General features: G+C 39.7%; 1 protein-coding gene across 1 annotated transcript in view; it reads right to left on the bottom strand.

Annotated features, from left to right (window-relative positions):
* Positions 1-20,170, bottom strand: part of KLHL4 (kelch like family member 4) — a 351,644-nt gene that overhangs the window by 164,031 nt on the left and 167,443 nt on the right. Inside the window, exons 2-3 of the mRNA XM_073642176.1 lie at positions 3,069-3,242; positions 1,764-1,900 (exon numbers count right to left, since the gene is read on the bottom strand). Of these exons, the coding sequence (XP_073498277.1) occupies positions 1,764-1,900; positions 3,069-3,242 (311 nt within the window). The remainder of the gene's footprint in view (positions 1-1,763; positions 1,901-3,068; positions 3,243-20,170) is intronic.

The following is a 20,170-nucleotide window of genomic DNA, read 5'->3' as shown; positions in this document are numbered from 1 at the left end:
CAGTCTCTCTGTATCTCGTGTGTCTCCGTCTCTCTGTATCTCATGTATCTCCGTCTCTCTGTATCTCATGTATCTCAGTCTCTCTGTATCTCGTGTATCTCCGTCTATCTGTATCTCATGTATCTCCGTCTCTCTGTATCTCCGTCTCTCTGTATCTCATGTATCTCCGTCTCTCTGTATCTCGTGTGTCTCCGTCTCTCTGTATCTCATGTATCTCCGTCTCTCTGTATCTCATGTATCTCAGTCTCTCTGTAGCTCGTGTATCTCCGTCTCTCTGTATCTCGTGTATCTCCGTCTCTCTGTATCTCATGTATCTCCGTCTCTCTGTATCTCGTGTATCTCCGTCTCTCTGTATCTCATGTATCTCCGTCTCTCTGTATCTCGTGTATCTCCGTCTCTCTGTATCTCATGTATCTCCGTCTCTCTGTATCTCGTGTATCTCCGTCTCTCTGTATCTCGTGTATCTCCATCTCTTTGTATCTCAAGTATCTCCATCTCTTTGTATCTCATGTGCCTCCATCCTTTTTACTTTCCTTTAGATATTTAGGCTCTGTTTGCAATGACATTAAAGGGGAAGTGTCTGCAAATCGGATGTTGTAGTTTTTCCTGCCTAACGTTTCACAGGACTTTTCAGAATAATCTGTCCTTTATTTGTACATGAGAAATAACACAATTTCTGGCCATTATATGACTTGTATTCTGCATTTTCCACCAGTTTTTCTTTTGCAGCCTCTATCTGTAATTTCCAGTTTTCTCTGAGCTGGTGGATGGAAATTACCTGCTATAATGTCTCCCATGCTCAGCACACACAAACATGAGAGATTCCTGCTCTTCTGTGTTTATGAAGCACACGTTCAGAAGCAGCAACAAGGGGGACATTGTACAACAGTACTGAGCAGCTTTACTGTGAATCCAGCTCTGGGATGATATGGAACACTTACAAGAGAGAAACAACAGTATGTGAGACATTATAACATTATATAGCAGTACTGAGCAGCGTAACTGGGAATCCAGCCTTGAGTGAGAAAAAAAACACTTATTTGAAAGCCGCAGCCTGGAGGACATATAACAAAACCATTTGCATTATGCATTTCTCACAATGGACTCAAAGCACATTTCGAAAGTAGGCAACTTGATATAATGTCCGATGTAGAGGACGGGTGCGTTATTTGTTTTTAAACTCCAAACTGAATCTGTTCTTCTTGAGTGGGAATTTACATGTGTCCATGGATGATATGTCCCTGGTTGAATGTTGTAAAATGGATCCTGGGCATCGACAGTTTATTCTTGCCTGCTGAACTGAGCAGTCTGAGTGTGGAGCTTCAGCAGATCCTTTAAGTATCAGGGGCGTAAGTTGTTCATGGCTTACTGCAGTGTAGCTGTGAATCCAGCTCTATGGTGAGATAAAACACTTACTAGAATCGGTAGCACTGTCTACCTGCTTCTCTTCTCCCTCCCCATCTTCGATACTCTAATAGCCAGTTGTAATCTGATCTCTCAGTGAGCCAACAGCCCATGTTGTCCTCAGCATGATGGATTTTAGTGGGGGGGGGGGGTTTTCGGAGTGAATGAAAGTTCAGAAGGGAGGAGAAGGGGCTCATAAGTGGAGAAACAAGAATATTTCTCTGATAAGATGTATTATAGCTTCTTATATTCACTTTTATTATACATTTATGCAAAGTTTTAGTTTTCTATTACTGTTTTTAAAAAGCATTAAAATATAGGGCACATCCTGCAAGTCTACAACATCCAGCGATCGGTACCTGTATAAGCATAATGTACAAGAGATTTAAGGGCATCAGGGTCCACGCCTTCCATTTTTATCTCTTCTTCTTTAGCTTCTCGGACATCATTGGTGAACATTGCAGCAAAGTAGTCCGAAACCGCGCTGAGGACCAACCTACGGGCAGAAAGTCACAGGGGTGGGCGAGTGTATGTGATTGAAGAACAGGAGGTGACTCGGTGCAGAACGGGCTAATATTTGGGACACGCTAATTACATACATGGACCCCTATGAGTGGGGGCCACGGAGCACAAGCTTTGAGCGGCCGCTCGGTTGCCCCTGGCTAATAATTTCCGGGGGATAGAGAAGCCAAGTAAATCAGAACCACTGGAGATAAGATGATCGACTCAAAACAAATTAATTTTTTACAAATTTCTTTAAAAATTTGGATTTGTTAGAATCAGAATTTTTCAATATTTGATTTGCATGAATCCAGGCAGCCGCCATTATACTGGATTCTGTTTAGGGCCCACGAAGGGTTAATGTTAAAAAAATAAAATAAAATAAAAATACCATTTTCTCACCTTTTCGTTACCTTTTCTGCCACATCCTCTACCCCAGTCCGTTGCAACCATCTTCTTTTCTTCCGTCACTCCATTTTAGCGTTGAGGCCCGTGATCGTCCGCACTTGGTCGTGACATACATTGCCCCCCCCCCCACCGTGTGACTGAGACCGATCACGGGACCCATTGTCCTCAGAGCCAGGATAGGAATGGAGGAAGAATATAAGACCGGCGCAGAGGACCAGAACTGCAGTAAAGGTGGCATAAAAGTGAGTACAAAAAAGTTTTTTTTTAACCCCTTCCTTCCTCTTCCCTATATTTAAATTTGGACTGAATTTATATGAATCGGCCGAATACAAGTTGTAAAACTTTTTGGTCTATGAACTATTTACTCATGTGAAAAATCACTGATCGCCAAAAAAAGGACACATGGACAAAGTGATGAAGATATGACAAAGTACACTGACGATAAAAACTGCACTTCTGAATGAGGCCATAGACGCATCACCTCTTCTAGAACTGTTTGCACAGCCATATACGTAGCAATCAGGAGGACGGGGAGGGCAATAAAGCGCATCGTAGAGTCCAGCTGTCTGTCCTGCAGCCGCACCATGCAACGCCTATAACACGGCACCCACCAACCTTGCGCCATTTTTATTTTTTTGGTATGGTAGCGAGACCTGTAGGCCACCTGCGGCATCAGAAACCAAGCTGATTGCTCCGCCAGTTGTGTCCCCAAATGTCCTGCTGTATTCTGCATCTGCTGTAAATGGGGTTCTTACCTGTGTGCCGGGATCTTGTGGTTTCCAGCAATCAGGAGGACGTCGCAGAGCTGCTTCTGCTGGAGATAACTCTCCATCTTACGGAAAGTCTGTTCCGCATGGTTCAAGCTGTGGAAGTATTCATCAGAACCAGCGGCGTTCATCCTATTGGGGGAACCGCTCGTCACCGGAAGCCTGTAAAGTCCAAACCCAGAACACGTTAATGAGTGGAGGCGTCCGGCCCGCGGGAACGGCTGCAGATTCATCAACTTCACATTCATTATCTTCATTGATTTCAGATCAAAAGTGCAAATTAGAAAGTTATCCGATCACAGAGAATCAAAATCTATTTCTCGGGACGTTTTACTTTTCAAATTTTTATTTTCCAGCCTCAGTAATATGTATATAGAGTGCAGAAGAAATGCTCATTGGAGGGTAAACTTGTGCCAACGAAAATGTCCTTTTTACTCTCTTATTGCTTTTTTTTTTTTTTTGCATAGAAAAGAGGTGAAAAGTCCTAATAAATCCTAAAGGAAAAAATAGATAAGATGTAAAAGGAATGTGTTAAGTTCCTGATTGGCTGATGGATGCACCGGCGCGTTCCTCATGTTATATTGTCGCCAATTTACCTATAAAGGTTTATTAACCATCTTAATAAACCAATATTGTCAGACAGCGTTTGTAAATTTGAGCATTTTTGCAATTTACTGCTTGTAAAATGTTTCAGCCGTTCTTGAGATATTAACACTTTTGTTTTGTTTGCAGCTCGTCGCTTTGGAGACCGACCATTGCTGATAGACCGCAGACTTTGCAAGCACTTTTTTCTCATGAGCATTAACGCTGACCCGGATTGCTGGAGCGCTGTTACACCCTAATCTCCGACAGCTTCAGCGCAGTTCTTACAAGTTACACCGCAGCAGTGGTCGGTCTCCTAGGCAACGAGCTGTGAACAAGTGTTACGATCGCAAAAAACAGCTGCAAATTTTTAATAAGCAATAAATAGCAAAACTGATTTCATTTACAAAATTATCCAACAATGAATATGGGAATAACCCATAACCTTCTATACTGGTTTCTGATCTGACTGCCACTTACCCGCTTACAAATGTGACGCACACGACCGGTTGTTGGGGTTATCCGGGACTTTGCTTATTTTTCGCTATGGGGCTAAGAACTTACCAGCCGTGAGTTTCTAACTACCTGCCTGTTCTATCCGGCACCGATCTCTGCCGGCTCAGATCAGGCACAGACCGCTCCTGCCGGAAATTCTGCGGCTTCCCCTGACATCATGTCAGCAGAGCAGCTTCTTCTCTTCCGCTCTGCTCTGTTGATGGGGCTGATGTCAGGCTGATTGACAGCCGGCTCCCCACCTCCTCACTGTGAGGATGGCTGTCAATCAGCATGACATTGGCAGTGATGCCCTGTGTGGAAGAAAAGATCTGCTCTACTGACGTGTGGTCGACTGAAGGCGCAGAATAGCCGGCAGGAGCAGTCCGTGATTGCTCTGTGCCGTATAGAACAGCTAGGCAGTTGGCAACAACCTGACAGTAAGCTTTTAGCCCCATAGCAAAAAAGTAGCAAAAGTCTGGGATAACCCCTTTAAGCCGCGCTTCAAACTCAAAATGGTCACCTATGTTGTTCACAACCTCACTGCATTTTTTTTGCTGCAGAAATCCAAAAACTTGCGGTAAAACTGCTGCAAATTTGCTGCAACTCTGGACAAATGTGTCAAAGAAAAAAAAACACATGTCAAGAGCTGCAATGTGTGAACACAGACTTATTAGGAGAGAACATGTGGGTTAAATGTTACTTTGTTACGTTACTTTTTTAAGTTTTATAAATTTACCCCTAAAAATGCACGAAGAGCGATGCGAGGAGGATCCTTGGTGACGGAGGTAACACTAAGCAGGAGGGAGGAGCTGCACACCGAGCGGCACAGAGAGATGCTTTATATAGGATTTATTATTGGTTATTTCATGTCCATAAATCACCGCAGTAGGTCCAGGATATAAGTGGTGCACGGTTTCAGGTATATCGCTCCTCATCAGGCTTCTATGCAAAGGTCACTGCACTAGAATTGGAAAGTTCAGGGCATGGGGTGGGCGGCATACACAGCGCACAAAGGATGCAGGACTGGGTCCTGGTTTGACTTTTTCTTGGGGAAGCCCGCCCCGCGCCCTGGACTTTCCAATTCATGGGCAGTAACCCTTGTACCGTCTATTTTCTGGACCTCATTTGTGGATATGAAATACCAGTAATAAATCCTATTTAAAGCTTTTTGACATGCAGTTCCTTCCTCCTTCCTGCTAAAGTTTTAAAGGAGCCCAGCGGTCGGCTCCAAAGGAACAAGCGCTCTATAATGTACACTAACGCCTAAAGGCGCAGTGCCGTATACATCAGGATGTAGCTCTGTCCGCAGCTGTCATGATCGAGATAGCCGCCGGCCAGTCCGTGCACTGCGCGCCGATCTCTGTCCGATTTATATGGCCCTGAGGGTGTGCCACCTTTCTACTGTTGTTCTGAGGACCCTCCAAGATCTCTGCCCCCTACAATGATTTTTGCTTGAAGGTTTTTCCTATCGGTGGTATGAACTAATTTGCAAAAAAAAATTTTTCCAATGAATCATCGCCTTAAAAATTCTCCATAAATAGTGGGGTCTTTTCATCCAGAGCCGGTACCCCCCTGATTTTCGGCTGTAACTGCAGAGATTTTTTTCTGTCCGCAGTTCACAGCAGCGATAATTCACGACACTGGCCGAGTTCGATCTGCCTCGAGTTGGATCGTAAGAGTTTCCAAGAAATGACGAGCCGCAGGCAACACGTAATCGTGTCTGAAATTATGAAGTTTACGCTTTGGATATTGGAAAGCCTAAAATCAATTGAGCCGATCGATCAATTTATTCATCTGCCTGAGAAGCCGAGGGATAGAGTGGATCACAGAGTTAAATAAGAGGAGCTCTGCCCACCGCGAGGCGCTCGCTGCTGATCCCTCACACCGGAGTAATAATCTGCAGCGGAGAAGAAACATTCAATGGCTTCTTATTACAGTAGGAAGCCGCCCTCCTCCTAATGCTGAACCTTAAGGCCATCTCATTCCATGTAACGAGCACTGAGCACATTTTTCAGTACACTAATTATGTGCCACCGTGCCTTTAAGCCGGCCACTTTCCTTTTTGCTGCAGCGTGATTTCTGCACAGGATTGATTGTGCGGCATCGATAAATATTTATCTGACTTAGTGTTTGTTTATGCATTTGCGTGATAAAGCTGGAGGTCGCGCTCCGCCCCCCCCCGGACACCCCCCAGCCGGCCGCGGAACAAGCTGTATACACAAATGTAATATGTAAACCTGCAGCATTTCCATCAAATGAGAGAAATCTGCAAATTCAGCAAATTCAGGTCATTAACAATGTATGCAAAGCGTGGAAGCCTCATAAATCACCGGGTCCAGCTTAAAGGGCCGGCGTCCAGTGTGTTACCAATATATCCCGATCACTATATAATGAAAGGTTTTGCAACTTAGTCATAGAAATAAGGGAACGTTGCACACAACAGTCTTGAGTAAAATCCCACTGGAGTCAAATGCGTCATAAATTAGAGTAATATTTTTTGTGCTACCTCCGCTCTGCATGGAAAAGTACTCGGGTTTGCGGAAAAAGTTCTAAAAAGTCCCCTAACTTTTGTACAAAAAGAACTTTTACCAAATTTGGGGACTATTTTTTCTCTTAGGCTATGTTCACACATAATGGTTTTTTTTCCAGTGTTTTTTGATGCAGTTTTTTAAGCTAATTTTTAGTTGCCTTTTGCAATACCAGCAAAGTCAATGAGATTCCAGAATTCTTAGTTCACACATCATGTTTTTTTTTTTTTGTTCAGGATTTTGTGCCTCGCATGTTTTTTTTGGGGGGGAAATAGAGCATATCACTTCTTTCAGTGTTTTTTTCACCCATAGGAAGTAATGAGAGGTGAAAAATACGCTGGAAAAAAACGTTTTTGATGCCAAAATAGAATGGGGTCCTTTTTTTTTCACAAAACTTTATGTACATGCATAAAAAGAGACAGAAGGACGCATCAAAAAAAAGCACCAAAATTGCAAGAAAAATCCTGAAAAAAATGCCCTAGAAGAGCAGGTTTTGCTGTAGAAAATTGACGCCAAAAAAAAAAAACATGATGTGTGAACATAGCCTAACTCCTCCTTTGTGTTTTCGTTCCTTATCATTCTCAATATCTCTGCTTGCTGTCAATGAAAGGGATAATATATATCTAAGCCTGGGCTAAAAATCCATTCTGACCTAGCCCTGCTCAAACTGCTTCATAGGCTTGTGCTTCTTCGGTGAGAAGCTTTCTCCTGTCCTCCACTCCAGGCTGATGGCTTTTTTTTTTTTATTATTATTCTACAAAGACACATTGTAACAAAACCATAAAGCATGTTCTATGCATCATCTTAATAAACTTTGTGAATAGATTGCATTGTAATAGCTGCAGTTCCAAAAATTAAAGCTGTGAAATCTCCCGGTATCCCCTGCTTGATCGGCATCTGCTCTGCTGATTTGCATAATGCAAAAAGTGTCTTCTTCCTATCAGATGACTGTACAATGCCTGATGGAGAGAAGTAGCTCTCCTCCTTGTCGTAAAGGCACTCCGCCATGCTGGGAGTTTTGGTTTTGTCCACAAACTTGCTGACTGTTTCCAATAACAACTAGAACATTTTTTTGAATCAAAGATGACAAATTGTAACAACTTTGTCACCAGTCTCATTGTCATCTGTTCCTAAGAGAAAAAATAATCGGCGTATCAGACGCCTGATCAGGACAGGAGCGTTTTATCTCCATTTCATATTCACGCCGTTACACCACTCACTGTTCGGAAAAGATAAATTCAATCAAACTCGATTTCCCCCGGTTTCATTTCCTGCCACATACTATTAGATGTGAGCTAAGCCGCTCATCGTATGTAGAATTTATGTTCAAGAAATGTAAAAATAGTGGCACATTTACATAATGTCTCTCGGCACAGGCTCCTCTGCCGCCGCCGCGCCGCCTCTATAGTACAGACATTTGCAATTGATCTGTAATTCATATGCATAGATAATCGCCTGCCGCCCTCCTCCCGCATCATTCACCTACTAACTTATTTTTCCACAATAGGTTGGAAATGTTTTCAGTATCGTCTTCTGGTTCCTCTGTTATCGGCTCCATACAATGTGTGCGATTAATGTTCCGTATCGTAAACTGAACACAACGGAGCCATGTTGTCTGAAATAATGCTAATGTTAATAATCGGAATATTTACAATCCAAACCAATAATTTCTGAAGGATAAAAATAATATCTCCAGAGCCAAGAACACGACACTTTTCTGAATCAGGAAAGATTAAGTGGGAAAATTATCTACAACCAAAACTGAAGAAAACATCATCCATAATATTCATATGACCGAAAATTCATAAAGAACATATAAGAGCCAGCCATCTCTGCAACACTACCGCAATATGCAGCCAAAAGGACCCATAGAGAACTAAATAGGGGCGGTATTATAGCAGTTATATTCTTGTACATAGGGGGCAGTATTATAGTAGTTATATTCTTGTACATAGGAGCAGTATTATAGTAGTTATATTCTTGTACACAGGGGCAGTATTATAGTAGTTATATTCTTGTACATGGGAGCAGTATTATAGTAGTTATATTCTTGTACATAGGGGAAAGTATTATAGTAGTTATATTCTTGTACATAGGAACAGTATTATAGTAGTTATATTCTTGTACATAGGAACAGTATTATAGTAGTTATATTCTTGTACATGGGAGCAGTATTATAGTAGTTATATTCTTGTACATAGGGGAAAGTATTATAGTAGTTATATACTTGTACATAGGGGAAAGTATTATAGTAGTTATATTCTTGTACATAGGAGCAGTATTATAGTAGTTATATTCTTGTACATAGGAGCAGTATTATAGTAGTTATATTCTTGTACATAGGGGGCAGTATTATAGTAGTTATATTCTTGTACATAGGAGGCAGCATTATAGTAGTTATATTCTTGTACATAGGGGCAGTATTATAGTAGTTATAATCTTGTACATAGGAACAGTATTATAGTACTATATTCTTGTACATAGGGAGCAGTATTATAGTAGTTATATTCTTGTACATAGGGGAAAGTATTATAGTAGTTATATTCTTGTACATAGGGGAAAGTATTATAGTAGTTATATTCTTGTACATAGCGGCAGTATTATAGTAGTTATATTCTTGTACATAGCGGCAGTATTATAGTAGTTATATTCTTGTACATAGGGAGCAGTATTATAGTAGTTATATTCTTGTACATAGGGGGCAGTATTATAGTAGTTATATTCTTGTACATAGGAGGCAGCATTATAGTAGTTATATTCTTGTACATAGGGGCAGTATTATAGTAGTTATATTCTTGTACATAGGAGCAGTATTATAGTAGTTATATTCTTGTACATAGGAACAGTATTATAGTAGTTATATTCTTGTACACAGGGGCAGTATTATAGTAGTTATATTCTTGTACATAGGGGAAAGTATTATAGTAGTTATATTCTTGTACATAGGAGCAGTATTATAGTAGTTATATTCTTGTACATAGGGGAAAGTATTATAGTAGTTATATTCTTGTACATAGCGGCAGTATTATAGTAGTTATATTCTTGTACATAGGGGAAAGTATTATAGTAGTTATATTCTTGTACATAGGGGCAGTATTATAGTAGTTATATTCTTGTACATAGAAGCAGTATTATAGTAGTTATATTCTTGTACATAGGAGCAGTATTATAGTAGTTATATTCTTGTACATAGGGGGCAGTATTATAGTAGTTATATTCTTGTACATAGGGGCAGTATTATAGTAGTTATATTCTTGTACATAGGGGGCAGTATTATAGTAGTTATATTCTTGTACATAGGAGCAGTATTATAGTAGTTATATTCTTGTACATAGGGGAAAGTATTATAGTAGTTATATTCTTGTACATAGCGGCAGTATTATAGTAGTTATATTCTTGTACATAGGGGAAAGTATTATAGTAGTTATATTCTTGTACATAGGGGAAAGTATTATAGTAGTTATATTCTTGTACATAGGAGCAGTATTATAGTAGTTATATTCTTGTACATAGGAGCAGTATTATAGTAGTTATATTCTTGTACATAGGAACAGTATTATAGTACTATATTCTTGTACATAAGGAGCAGTATTATAGTAGTTATATTCTTGTACATAGGGGAAAGTATTATAGTAGTTATATTCTTGTACATAGAAGCAGTATTATAGTAGTTATATTCTTGTACATAGGGGGCAGTATTATAGTAGTTATATTCTTGTACATAGCGGCAGTATTATAGTAGTTATATTCTTGTACATAGGGGCAGTATTATAGTAGTTATATTCTTGTACATAGGGGCAGTATTATAGTAGTTATATTCTTGTACATAGAAGCAGTATTATAGTAGTTATATTCTTGTACATAGGAGCAGTATTATAGTAGTTATATTCTTGTACATAGGGGGCAGTATTATAGTAGTTATATTCTTGTACATAGGGGCAGTATTATAGTAGTTATATTCTTGTACATAGGGGGCAGTATTATAGTAGTTATATTCTTGTACATAGGAGCAGTATTATAGTAGTTATATTCTTGTACATAGGGGGCAGTATTATAGTAGTTATATTCTTGTACATAGGGGCAGTATTATAGTAGTTATACTCTTGTACATAGGGGGCAGTATTATAGTAGTTATATTCTTGTACATAGGGGGCAGTATTATAGTAGTTATATTCTTGTACATAGGGGCAGTATTATAGTAGTTATATTCTTGTACATAGGATGAGTATTATAGTAGTTATATTCTTGTACATAGGATGAGTATTATAGTAGTTATATTCCTGTACATAGGGGCAGTATTATAGTAGTTATATTCCTGTACATAGGGGACAGTATTATAGTAGTTATATTCTTGTACATGGGGGCAGTATTATAGCAGTTATATTCTTGTACATAGGAGCAGTATTATAGTAGTTATATTCTTGTACATAGGAGCAGTATTATAGTAGTTATATTCTTGTACATAGGGGCAGTATTATAGTAGTTATATTCTTGTACATAGGGAGCAGTATTATAGTAGTTATATACTTGTACATAGGAGGCAGTATTATAGTAGTTATATTCTTGTACATAGGAGCAGTATTATAGTAGTTATATTCTTGTACATAGGAGCAGTATTATAGTAGTTATATTCTTGTACATAGGGGCAGTATTATAGTAGTCATTTTCTTGTACATAGGAGCAGCATTATAGTAGTTATATTCTTGTACATAGGAGCAGTATTATAGTAGTTATATTCTTGTACATAGGGGCAGTATTATAGTAGTTATTTTCTTGTACATAGGGGACAGTATTATAGTAGTTATATTCTTGTACATAGGGGGCAGCATTATAGTAGTTATATTCTTGTACATAGGGGGCAGTATTATAGTAGTTATATTCTTGTACATAGGAGCAGTATTATAGTAGTTATATTCTTGTACATAGGGGCAGTATTATAGTAGTTATTTTCTTGTACATAGGAGCAGTATTATAGTAGTTATATTCTTATACATAGGAGCAGTATTATAGTAGTTATATTCTTGCACATAGGAGGCAGTATTGTAGTAGTTATTTTCTTGTACATAGGAGCAGTATTATAGTAGTTATATTCTTGTACATAGGGGGCAGTATTATAGTAGTTATATTCTTGTACATAGAGGGCAGCATTATAGTAGTTATATTCTTGTACATAGGGGGCAGTATAATAGTAGTTATATTCTTGTACATAGGAGCAGTATTATAGTAGTTATATTCTTGTACATAGGGGGCAGTATTATAGTAGTTATATTCTTGTACATAGGGGCAGTATTATAGTAGTTATATTCTTGTACATAGGGGGCAGTATAATAGTAGTTATATTCTTGTACATAGGAGCAGTATTATAGTAGTTATATTCTTGTACATAGGGGCAGTATTATCTATATATATAATTGTCTTATCCCGTCTGTCTGTCTGTCCAGGAAATCCCGCATCGCTCATTGGTCCGGCAGCGGCCAATCAGCGCCGCGGGATTTCTGAAAAAAGATGGCGGCTGTTAGCAGCTCATCTGCGGGACGGAGCTCAGCGGCGATGCAGCCGAGAGAGGAGCGGCGCGAGGCGCTCATCTCCTGGCCGGTACCAGCAGAAGGACCTCGACGGCCGGACCCATCTGCGGGACGGAGATGCAGCCGGGAGATGACCGGCGCGAGGCGCTCATCTCCCGGCTGGTAGCAGCGGAAGGACCAATGGCGTCGTTGACCTCCATGCGGAAGGGAGGACCGGGGAGCGGCGCTTTGGGTCGGGATACTTCTGCTGCGAGCGCCCGCTCATGTCCCGGGTTCTCGCAGCGGAAGTACCCGCACAGGCAGTGCCGCTCCCCGGTCCTCACCAAGACGATTCGATGATTGGTCGCGGTCTTCGGACCCGACCAATCACTGATCTTACCGCAAAAGTTAATCAGCATAGCGGTGTTTAAATGTGGAGCCAAGATCGGTGAGTGGTCGCGGCCGATATTTAAATTTGGCGCCCAAATCGGTGATTGGTCGCGGGCAGCGCCAGCGACCAATCAGCGATTTTTAACACAAATGTCCGGACCTTTGTAACACCATGCGGATACTGTGGGGAGATCAGCGGCTAGGGTGTCAAGGGAGGACCGGGGAGCGGCGCTGCGAGTCGCGATACTTCTGCTGCGAGCAGTTGCTCATGTCCCGGCTTCTCGCAGCGGAAGTATCCGCACAGGCAGCGGCGCTCCCCGCTCCTCACCAATACGATTCGCTGATTGGTCGCGCTCTCCGCACGCGACCAATCAGTGATCTTGGCGCTAAAGGTAAACACCGCTCTGCTGATTGGTCGCGGTTACCGGTCACGAATAATCAGCATTATTAGAGCCAAATTTAAACACCGCTCTGCTGATTGGTCAGGCCGTGGCCAATCACCATTATTGGCGCCAAATTTAAATACCGCTCTGCTGATTGGTCACGTTCGCTGGCCGCGACCAATCAGCATTATTGGCGCCAAATTTAAACCCCGCTCTGCTGATTAGTTGCGACCGCCGGCCGTGACCAATCTGCGATATAGGCGCCAAATTTTAACACCGCTTTGCTGATTGGTCACGGTTGCTGGCCTCAACCAATCAGCGATTTTGGCGCAAAATTTAAACACCGCTCTGCTGCTTGCACCCGGTCGGCCGCATACCTATTCTAGAATACCCGATGCGTTAGAATCGGGCCACCATCTAGTAGTAGTCATATTCTTGTACATAGGAGCAGTATTATAGTAGTTATATTCTTGTACATATGGGCAGTATTATAGTAGTTATATTCTTGTACATAGGGGGCAGTATTATAGTAGTTATATTCCTGTACACAGGGGGCAGTATTATAGTAGTTATATTCTTGCACATAGGGGCAGTATTATAGTAGTTATATTCTTGTACATAGGAGGCAGTATTATAGTAGTTATATTTTTGCACATAGGAGCAGTATTATAGTAGTTATATTCCTGTACACAGGGGGCAGTATTATAGTAGCTATATTCTTGTACCTAGGGGGCAGTATTATAGTAGTTATATTCTTGCACATAGGGGCAGTATTATAGTAGTTATATTCTTGTACATAGGAGGCAGTATTATAGTAGTTATATTCTTGTACCTAGGGGGCAGTATTATAGTAGTTATATTCCTGTACACAGGGGGCAGTATTATAGTAGCTATATTCCTGTACATAGGGGGCAGTATTATAGTAGTTATATTCTTGTACATAGGGGCAGTATTATAGTAGTTATATTCTTGTACATAGGAGCAGTATTATAGTAGTTATATTCTTGTACATAGGGGGTAGTATTATAGTAGTTATATTCTTGTACATAGGGGCAGTATTATAGTATTTATATTCTTGTACATAGGAGCAGTATTATAGCAGTTATATTTTTGTACATAGGGGGTAGTATTATAGTAGTTATATTCTTGTACATAGGGGGCAGTGTTATAGTAGTTATATTCTTGTACATAGGGGCAGTATTATAGTATTTATATTCTTGCACATAGGGGCAGTATTATAGTAGTTATATTCTTGTACATAGGAGCAGTATTATAGTAGTTATATTCTTGTACATAGGGGACAGTATTATAGTAGTTATATTCTTGCACATAGGGGCAGTATTATAGTAGTTATATTCTTGTACATGGGAGCGGTATTATAGTAGTTATATTCTTGTACATAGGGGGCAGTATTACAGTAGTTATATTCTTGTACATAGGGGCAGTATTATAGTAGTTATATTCTTGCACATAGGGGCAGTATTATAGTAGTTATATTCTTGCACATAGGGACAGTATTATAGTAGTTATATTCTTGTACATAGGGGGCAGTATTACAGTAGTTATATTCTTGTACATAGGAGCAGTATTATAGTAGTTATATTCTTGCACATAGGGGCAGTATTATAGTAGTTATATTCTTGCACATAGGGACAGTATTATAGTAGTTATATTCTTGTACATAGGGGGCAGTGTTATAGTAGTTATATTCTTGTACATAGGAGCAGTATTATAGTAGTTATATTCTTGTACATAGGAGCAGTATTATAGTAGTTATATTCTTGTACATAGGAGCAGTATTATAGTAGTTATATTCTTGTACATAGGAGCAGTATTATAGTAGTTATATTCTTGTACATAGGGGGCAGTATTATAGTAGTTATATTCTTGTACATAGGAGCAGTATTATAGTAGTTATATTCTTGTACATAGGGGGCAGTATTATAGTAGTTATATTCTTGTACATAGGGGCAGTATTATAGTAGTTATACTCTTGTACATAGGGGGCAGTATTATAGTAGTTATATTCTTGTACATAGGGGGCAGTATTATAGTAGTTATATTCTTGTACATAGGGGCAGTATTATAGTAGTTATATTCTTGTACATAGGATGAGTATTATAGTAGTTATATTCTTGTACATAGGATGAGTATTATAGTAGTTATATTCCTGTACATAGGGGCAGTATTATAGTAGTTATATTCCTGTACATAGGGGACAGTATTATAGTAGTTATATTCTTGTACATGGGGGCAGTATTATAGCAGTTATATTCTTGTACATAGGAGCAGTATTATAGTAGTTATATTCTTGTACATAGGAGCAGTATTATAGTAGTTATATTCTTGTACATAGGGGCAGTATTATAGTAGTTATATTCTTGTACATAGGGAGCAGTATTATAGTAGTTATATACTTGTACATAGGAGGCAGTATTATAGTAGTTATATTCTTGTACATAGGAGCAGTATTATAGTAGTTATATTCTTGTACATAGGAGCAGTATTATAGTAGTTATATTCTTGTACATATGGGCAGTATTATAATAGTTATATTCTTGTACATAGGAGCAGTATTATAGTAGTTATATTCTTGTACATAGGGGCAGTATTATAGTAGTCATTTTCTTGTACATAGGAGCAGCATTATAGTAGTTATATTCTTGTACATAGGAGCAGTATTATAGTAGTTATATTCTTGTACATAGGGGCAGTATTATAGTAGTTATTTTCTTGTACATAGGGGACAGTATTATAGTAGTTATATTCTTGTACATAGGGGGCAGCATTATAGTAGTTATATTCTTGTACATAGGGGGCAGTATTATAGTAGTTATATTCTTGTACATAGGAGCAGTATTATAGTAGTTATATTCTTGTACATAGGGGCAGTATTATAGTAGTTATTTTCTTGTACATAGGAGCAGTATTATAGTAGTTATATTCTTATACATAGGAGCAGTATTATAGTAGTTATATTCTTGCACATAGGAGGCAGTATTGTAGTAGTTATTTTCTTGTACATAGGGAGCAGTATTATAGTAGTCATTTTCTTGTACATAGGAGCAGCATTATAGTAGTTATATTCTTGTACATAGGGGCAGTATTATAGTAGTCATTTTCTTGTACATAGGAGCAGCATTATAGTAGTTATATTCTTGTACATAGGAGCAGTATTATAGTAGTTATATTCTTGTACATAGGGGCAGTATTATAGTAGTTATTTTCTTGTACATAGGGGACAGTATTATAGTAGTTATATTCTTGTACATAGGGGGCAGCATTATAGTAGTTATATTCTTGTACATAGGGGGCAGTATTATAGTAGTTATATTCTTGTACATAGGAGCAGTATTATAGTAGTTATATTCTTGTACATAGGGGCAGTATTATAGTAGTTATTTTCTTGTACATAGGAGCAGTATTATAGTAGTTATATTCTTATACATAGGAGCAGTATTATAGTAGTTATATTCTTGCACATAGGAGGCAGTATTGTAGTAGTTATATTCTTATACATAGGAGCAGTATTATAGTAGTTATATTCTTGTACATAGGAGCAGTATTATAGTAGTTATATTCTTGTACATAGGGGGCAGTATTATAGTAGTTATATTCTTGTACATAGAGGGCAGCATTATAGTAGTTATATTCTTGTACATAGGGGGCAGTATAATAGTAGTTATATTCTTGTACATAGGAGCAGTATTATAGTAGTTATATTCTTGTACATAGGGGGCAGTATTATAGTAGTTATATTCTTGTACATAGGGGCAGTATTATAGTAGTTATATTCTTGTACATAGGGGGCAGTATAATAGTAGTTATATTCTTGTACATAGGAGCAGTATTATAGTAGTTATATTCTTGTACATAGGGGCAGTATTATCTATATATATAATTGTCTTATCCCGTCTGTCTGTCTGTCCAGGAAATCCCGCATCGCTCATTGGTCCGGCAGCGGCCAATCAGCGCCGCGGGATTTCTGAAAAAAGATGGCGGCTGTTAGCAGCTCATCTGCGGGACGGAGCTCAGCGGCGATGCAGCCGAGAGAGGAGCGGCGCGAGGCGCTCATCTCCTGGCCGGTACCAGCAGAAGGACCTCGACGGCCGGACCCATCTGCGGGACGGAGATGCAGCCGGGAGATGACCGGCGCGAGGCGCTCATCTCCCGGCTGGTAGCAGCGGAAGGACCAATGGCGTCGTTGACCTCCATGCGGAAGGGAGGACCGGGGAGCGGCGCTTTGGGTCGGGATACTTCTGCTGCGAGCGCCCGCTCATGTCCCGGGTTCTCGCAGCGGAAGTACCCGCACAGGCAGTGCCGCTCCCCGGTCCTCACCAAGACGATTCGATGATTGGTCGCGGTCTTCGGACCCGACCAATCACTGATCTTACCGCAAAAGTTAATCAGCATAGCGGTGTTTAAATGTGGAGCCAAGATCGGTGAGTGGTCGCGGCCGATATTTAAATTTGGCGCCCAAATCGGTGATTGGTCGCGGGCAGCGCCAGCGACCAATCAGCGATTTTTAACACAAATGTCCGGACCTTTGTAACACCATGCGGATACTGTGGGGAGATCAGCGGCTAGGGTGTCAAGGGAGGACCGGGGAGCGGCGCTGCGAGTCGCGATACTTCTGCTGCGAGCAGTTGCTCATGTCCCGGCTTCTCGCAGCGGAAGTATCCGCACAGGCAGCGGCGCTCCCCGGTCCTCACCAATACGATTCCGCTCCCCGCTCCTCACCAATACGATTCGCTGATTGGTCGCGCTCTCCGCACGCGACCAATCAGTGATCTTGGCGCTAAAGGTAAACACCGCTCTGCTGATTGGTCGCGGTTACCGGTCACGAATAATCAGCATTATTAGAGCCAAATTTAAACACCGCTCTGCTGATTGGTCAGGCCGTGGCCAATCACCATTATTGGCGCCAAATTTAAATACCGCTCTGCTGATTGGTCACGTTCGCTGGCCGCGACCAATCAGCATTATTGGCGCCAAATTTAAACCCCGCTCTGCTGATTAGTTGCGACCGCCGGCCGTGACCAATCTGCGATATAGGCGCCAAATTTTAACACCGCTTTGCTGATTGGTCACGGTTGCTGGCCTCAACCAATCAGCGATTTTGGCGCAAAATTTAAACACCGCTCTGCTGCTTGCACCCGGTCGGCCGCATACCTATTCTAGAATACCCGATGCGTTAGAATCGGGCCACCATCTAGTAGTAGTCATATTCTTGTACATAGGAGCAGTATTATAGTAGTTATATTCTTGTACATATGGGCAGTATTATAGTAGTTATATTCTTGTACATAGGGGGCAGTATTATAGTAGTTATATTCCTGTACACAGGGGGCAGTATTATAGTAGTTATATTCTTGCACATAGGGGCAGTATTATAGTAGTTATATTCTTGTACATAGGAGGCAGTATTATAGTAGTTATATTTTTGCACATAGGAGCAGTATTATAGTAGTTATATTCCTGTACACAGGGGGCAGTATTATAGTAGCTATATTCTTGTACCTAGGGGGCAGTATTATAGTAGTTATATTCTTGCACATAGGGGCAGTATTATAGTAGTTATATTCTTGTACATAGGAGGCAGTATTATAGTAGTTATATTCTTGTACCTAGGGGGCAGTATTATAGTAGTTATATTCCTGTACACAGGGGGCAGTATTATAGTAGCTATATTCCTGTACATAGGGGGCAGTATTATAGTAGTTATATTCTTGTACATAGGGGCAGTATTATAGTAGTTATATTCTTGTACATAGGAGCAGTATTATAGTAGTTATATTCTTGTACATAGGGGGTAGTATTATAGTAGTTATATTCTTGTACATAGGGGCAGTATTATAGTAGTTATATTCTTGTACATAGGAGCAGTATTATAGTAGTTATATTCTTGTACATAGGGGGTAGTATTATAGTAGTTATATTCTTGTACATAGGGGCAGTATTATAGTATTTATATTCTTGTACATAGGAGCAGTATTATAGCAGTTATATTTTTGTACATAGGGGGTAGTATTATAGTAGTTATATTCTTGTACATAGGGGGCAGTGTTATAGTAGTTATATTCTTGTACATAGGGGCAGTATTATAGTATTTATATTCTTGCACATAGGGGCAGTATTATAGTAGTTATATTCTTGTACATAGGAGCAGTATTATAGTAGTTATATTCTTTTACATAGGGGACAGTATTATAGTAGTTATATTCTTGCACATAGGGGCAGTATTATAGTAGTTATATTCTTGTACATGGGAGCGGTATTATAGTAGTTATATTCTTGTACATAGGGGGCAGTATTACAGTAGTTATATTCTTGTACATAGGGGCAGTATTATAGTAGTTATATTCTTGCACATAGGGGCAGTATTATAGTAGTTATATTCTTGCACATAGGGACAGTATTATAGTAGTTATATTCTTGTACATAGGGGGCAGTATTACAGTAGTTATATTCTTGTACATAGGAGCAGTATTATAGTAGTTATATTCTTGCACATAGGGGCAGTATTATAGTAGTTATATTCTTGCACATAGGGACAGTATTATAGTAGTTATATTCTTGTACATAGGGGGCAGTGTTATAGTAGTTATATTCTTGTACATAGGAGCAGTATTATAGTAGTTATATTCTTGTACATAGGAGCAGTATTATAGTAGTTATATTCTTGTACATAGGAGCAGTATTATAGTAGTTATATTCTTGTACATAGGAGCAGTATTATAGTAGTTATATTCTTGTACATAGGGGGCAGTATTATAGTAGTTATATTCTTGTACATAGGAGCAGTATTATAGTAGTTATATTCTTGTACATAGGAGCAGTATTATAGTAGTTATATTCTTGTACATAGGGGGCAGTATTATAGTAGTTATATTCTTGTACATAGGAGCAGTATTATAGTAGTTATATTCTTGTACATAGGGGGAATTATTACAGTAGTTCTATATATATATTTACATTATTTTTCCTATGAATATATATATATATAGTGTCAGAGTAATATTTGTGCAGTTGTTGTTATGTGCAGATGTTCTCGTGTTCCTTTCACCTTTCCTCCGTTCCTTTGCAATGAGCAGTTAGTAAGAATATCATTGCTCTCCCCTGAGACATGATGGGGATGCAGCAGAGTTAAGCAGTGAAGCTTATTTTAGGATTGTGCAGTATTTTGTTTGTCTTTGGGACATTTCCTC

Source organism: Phyllobates terribilis, unplaced genomic scaffold (assembly GCF_046119375.1).
Source record: "Phyllobates terribilis strain yellow unplaced genomic scaffold, ASM4611937v1 Scaffold_7__3_contigs__length_470593459, whole genome shotgun sequence".
Lineage (NCBI taxonomy): Eukaryota > Metazoa > Chordata > Amphibia > Anura > Dendrobatidae > Phyllobates > Phyllobates terribilis.
Note: the sequence above shows the minus strand (reverse complement) of the source record. Positions and strands in the feature narration are given on the sequence as shown.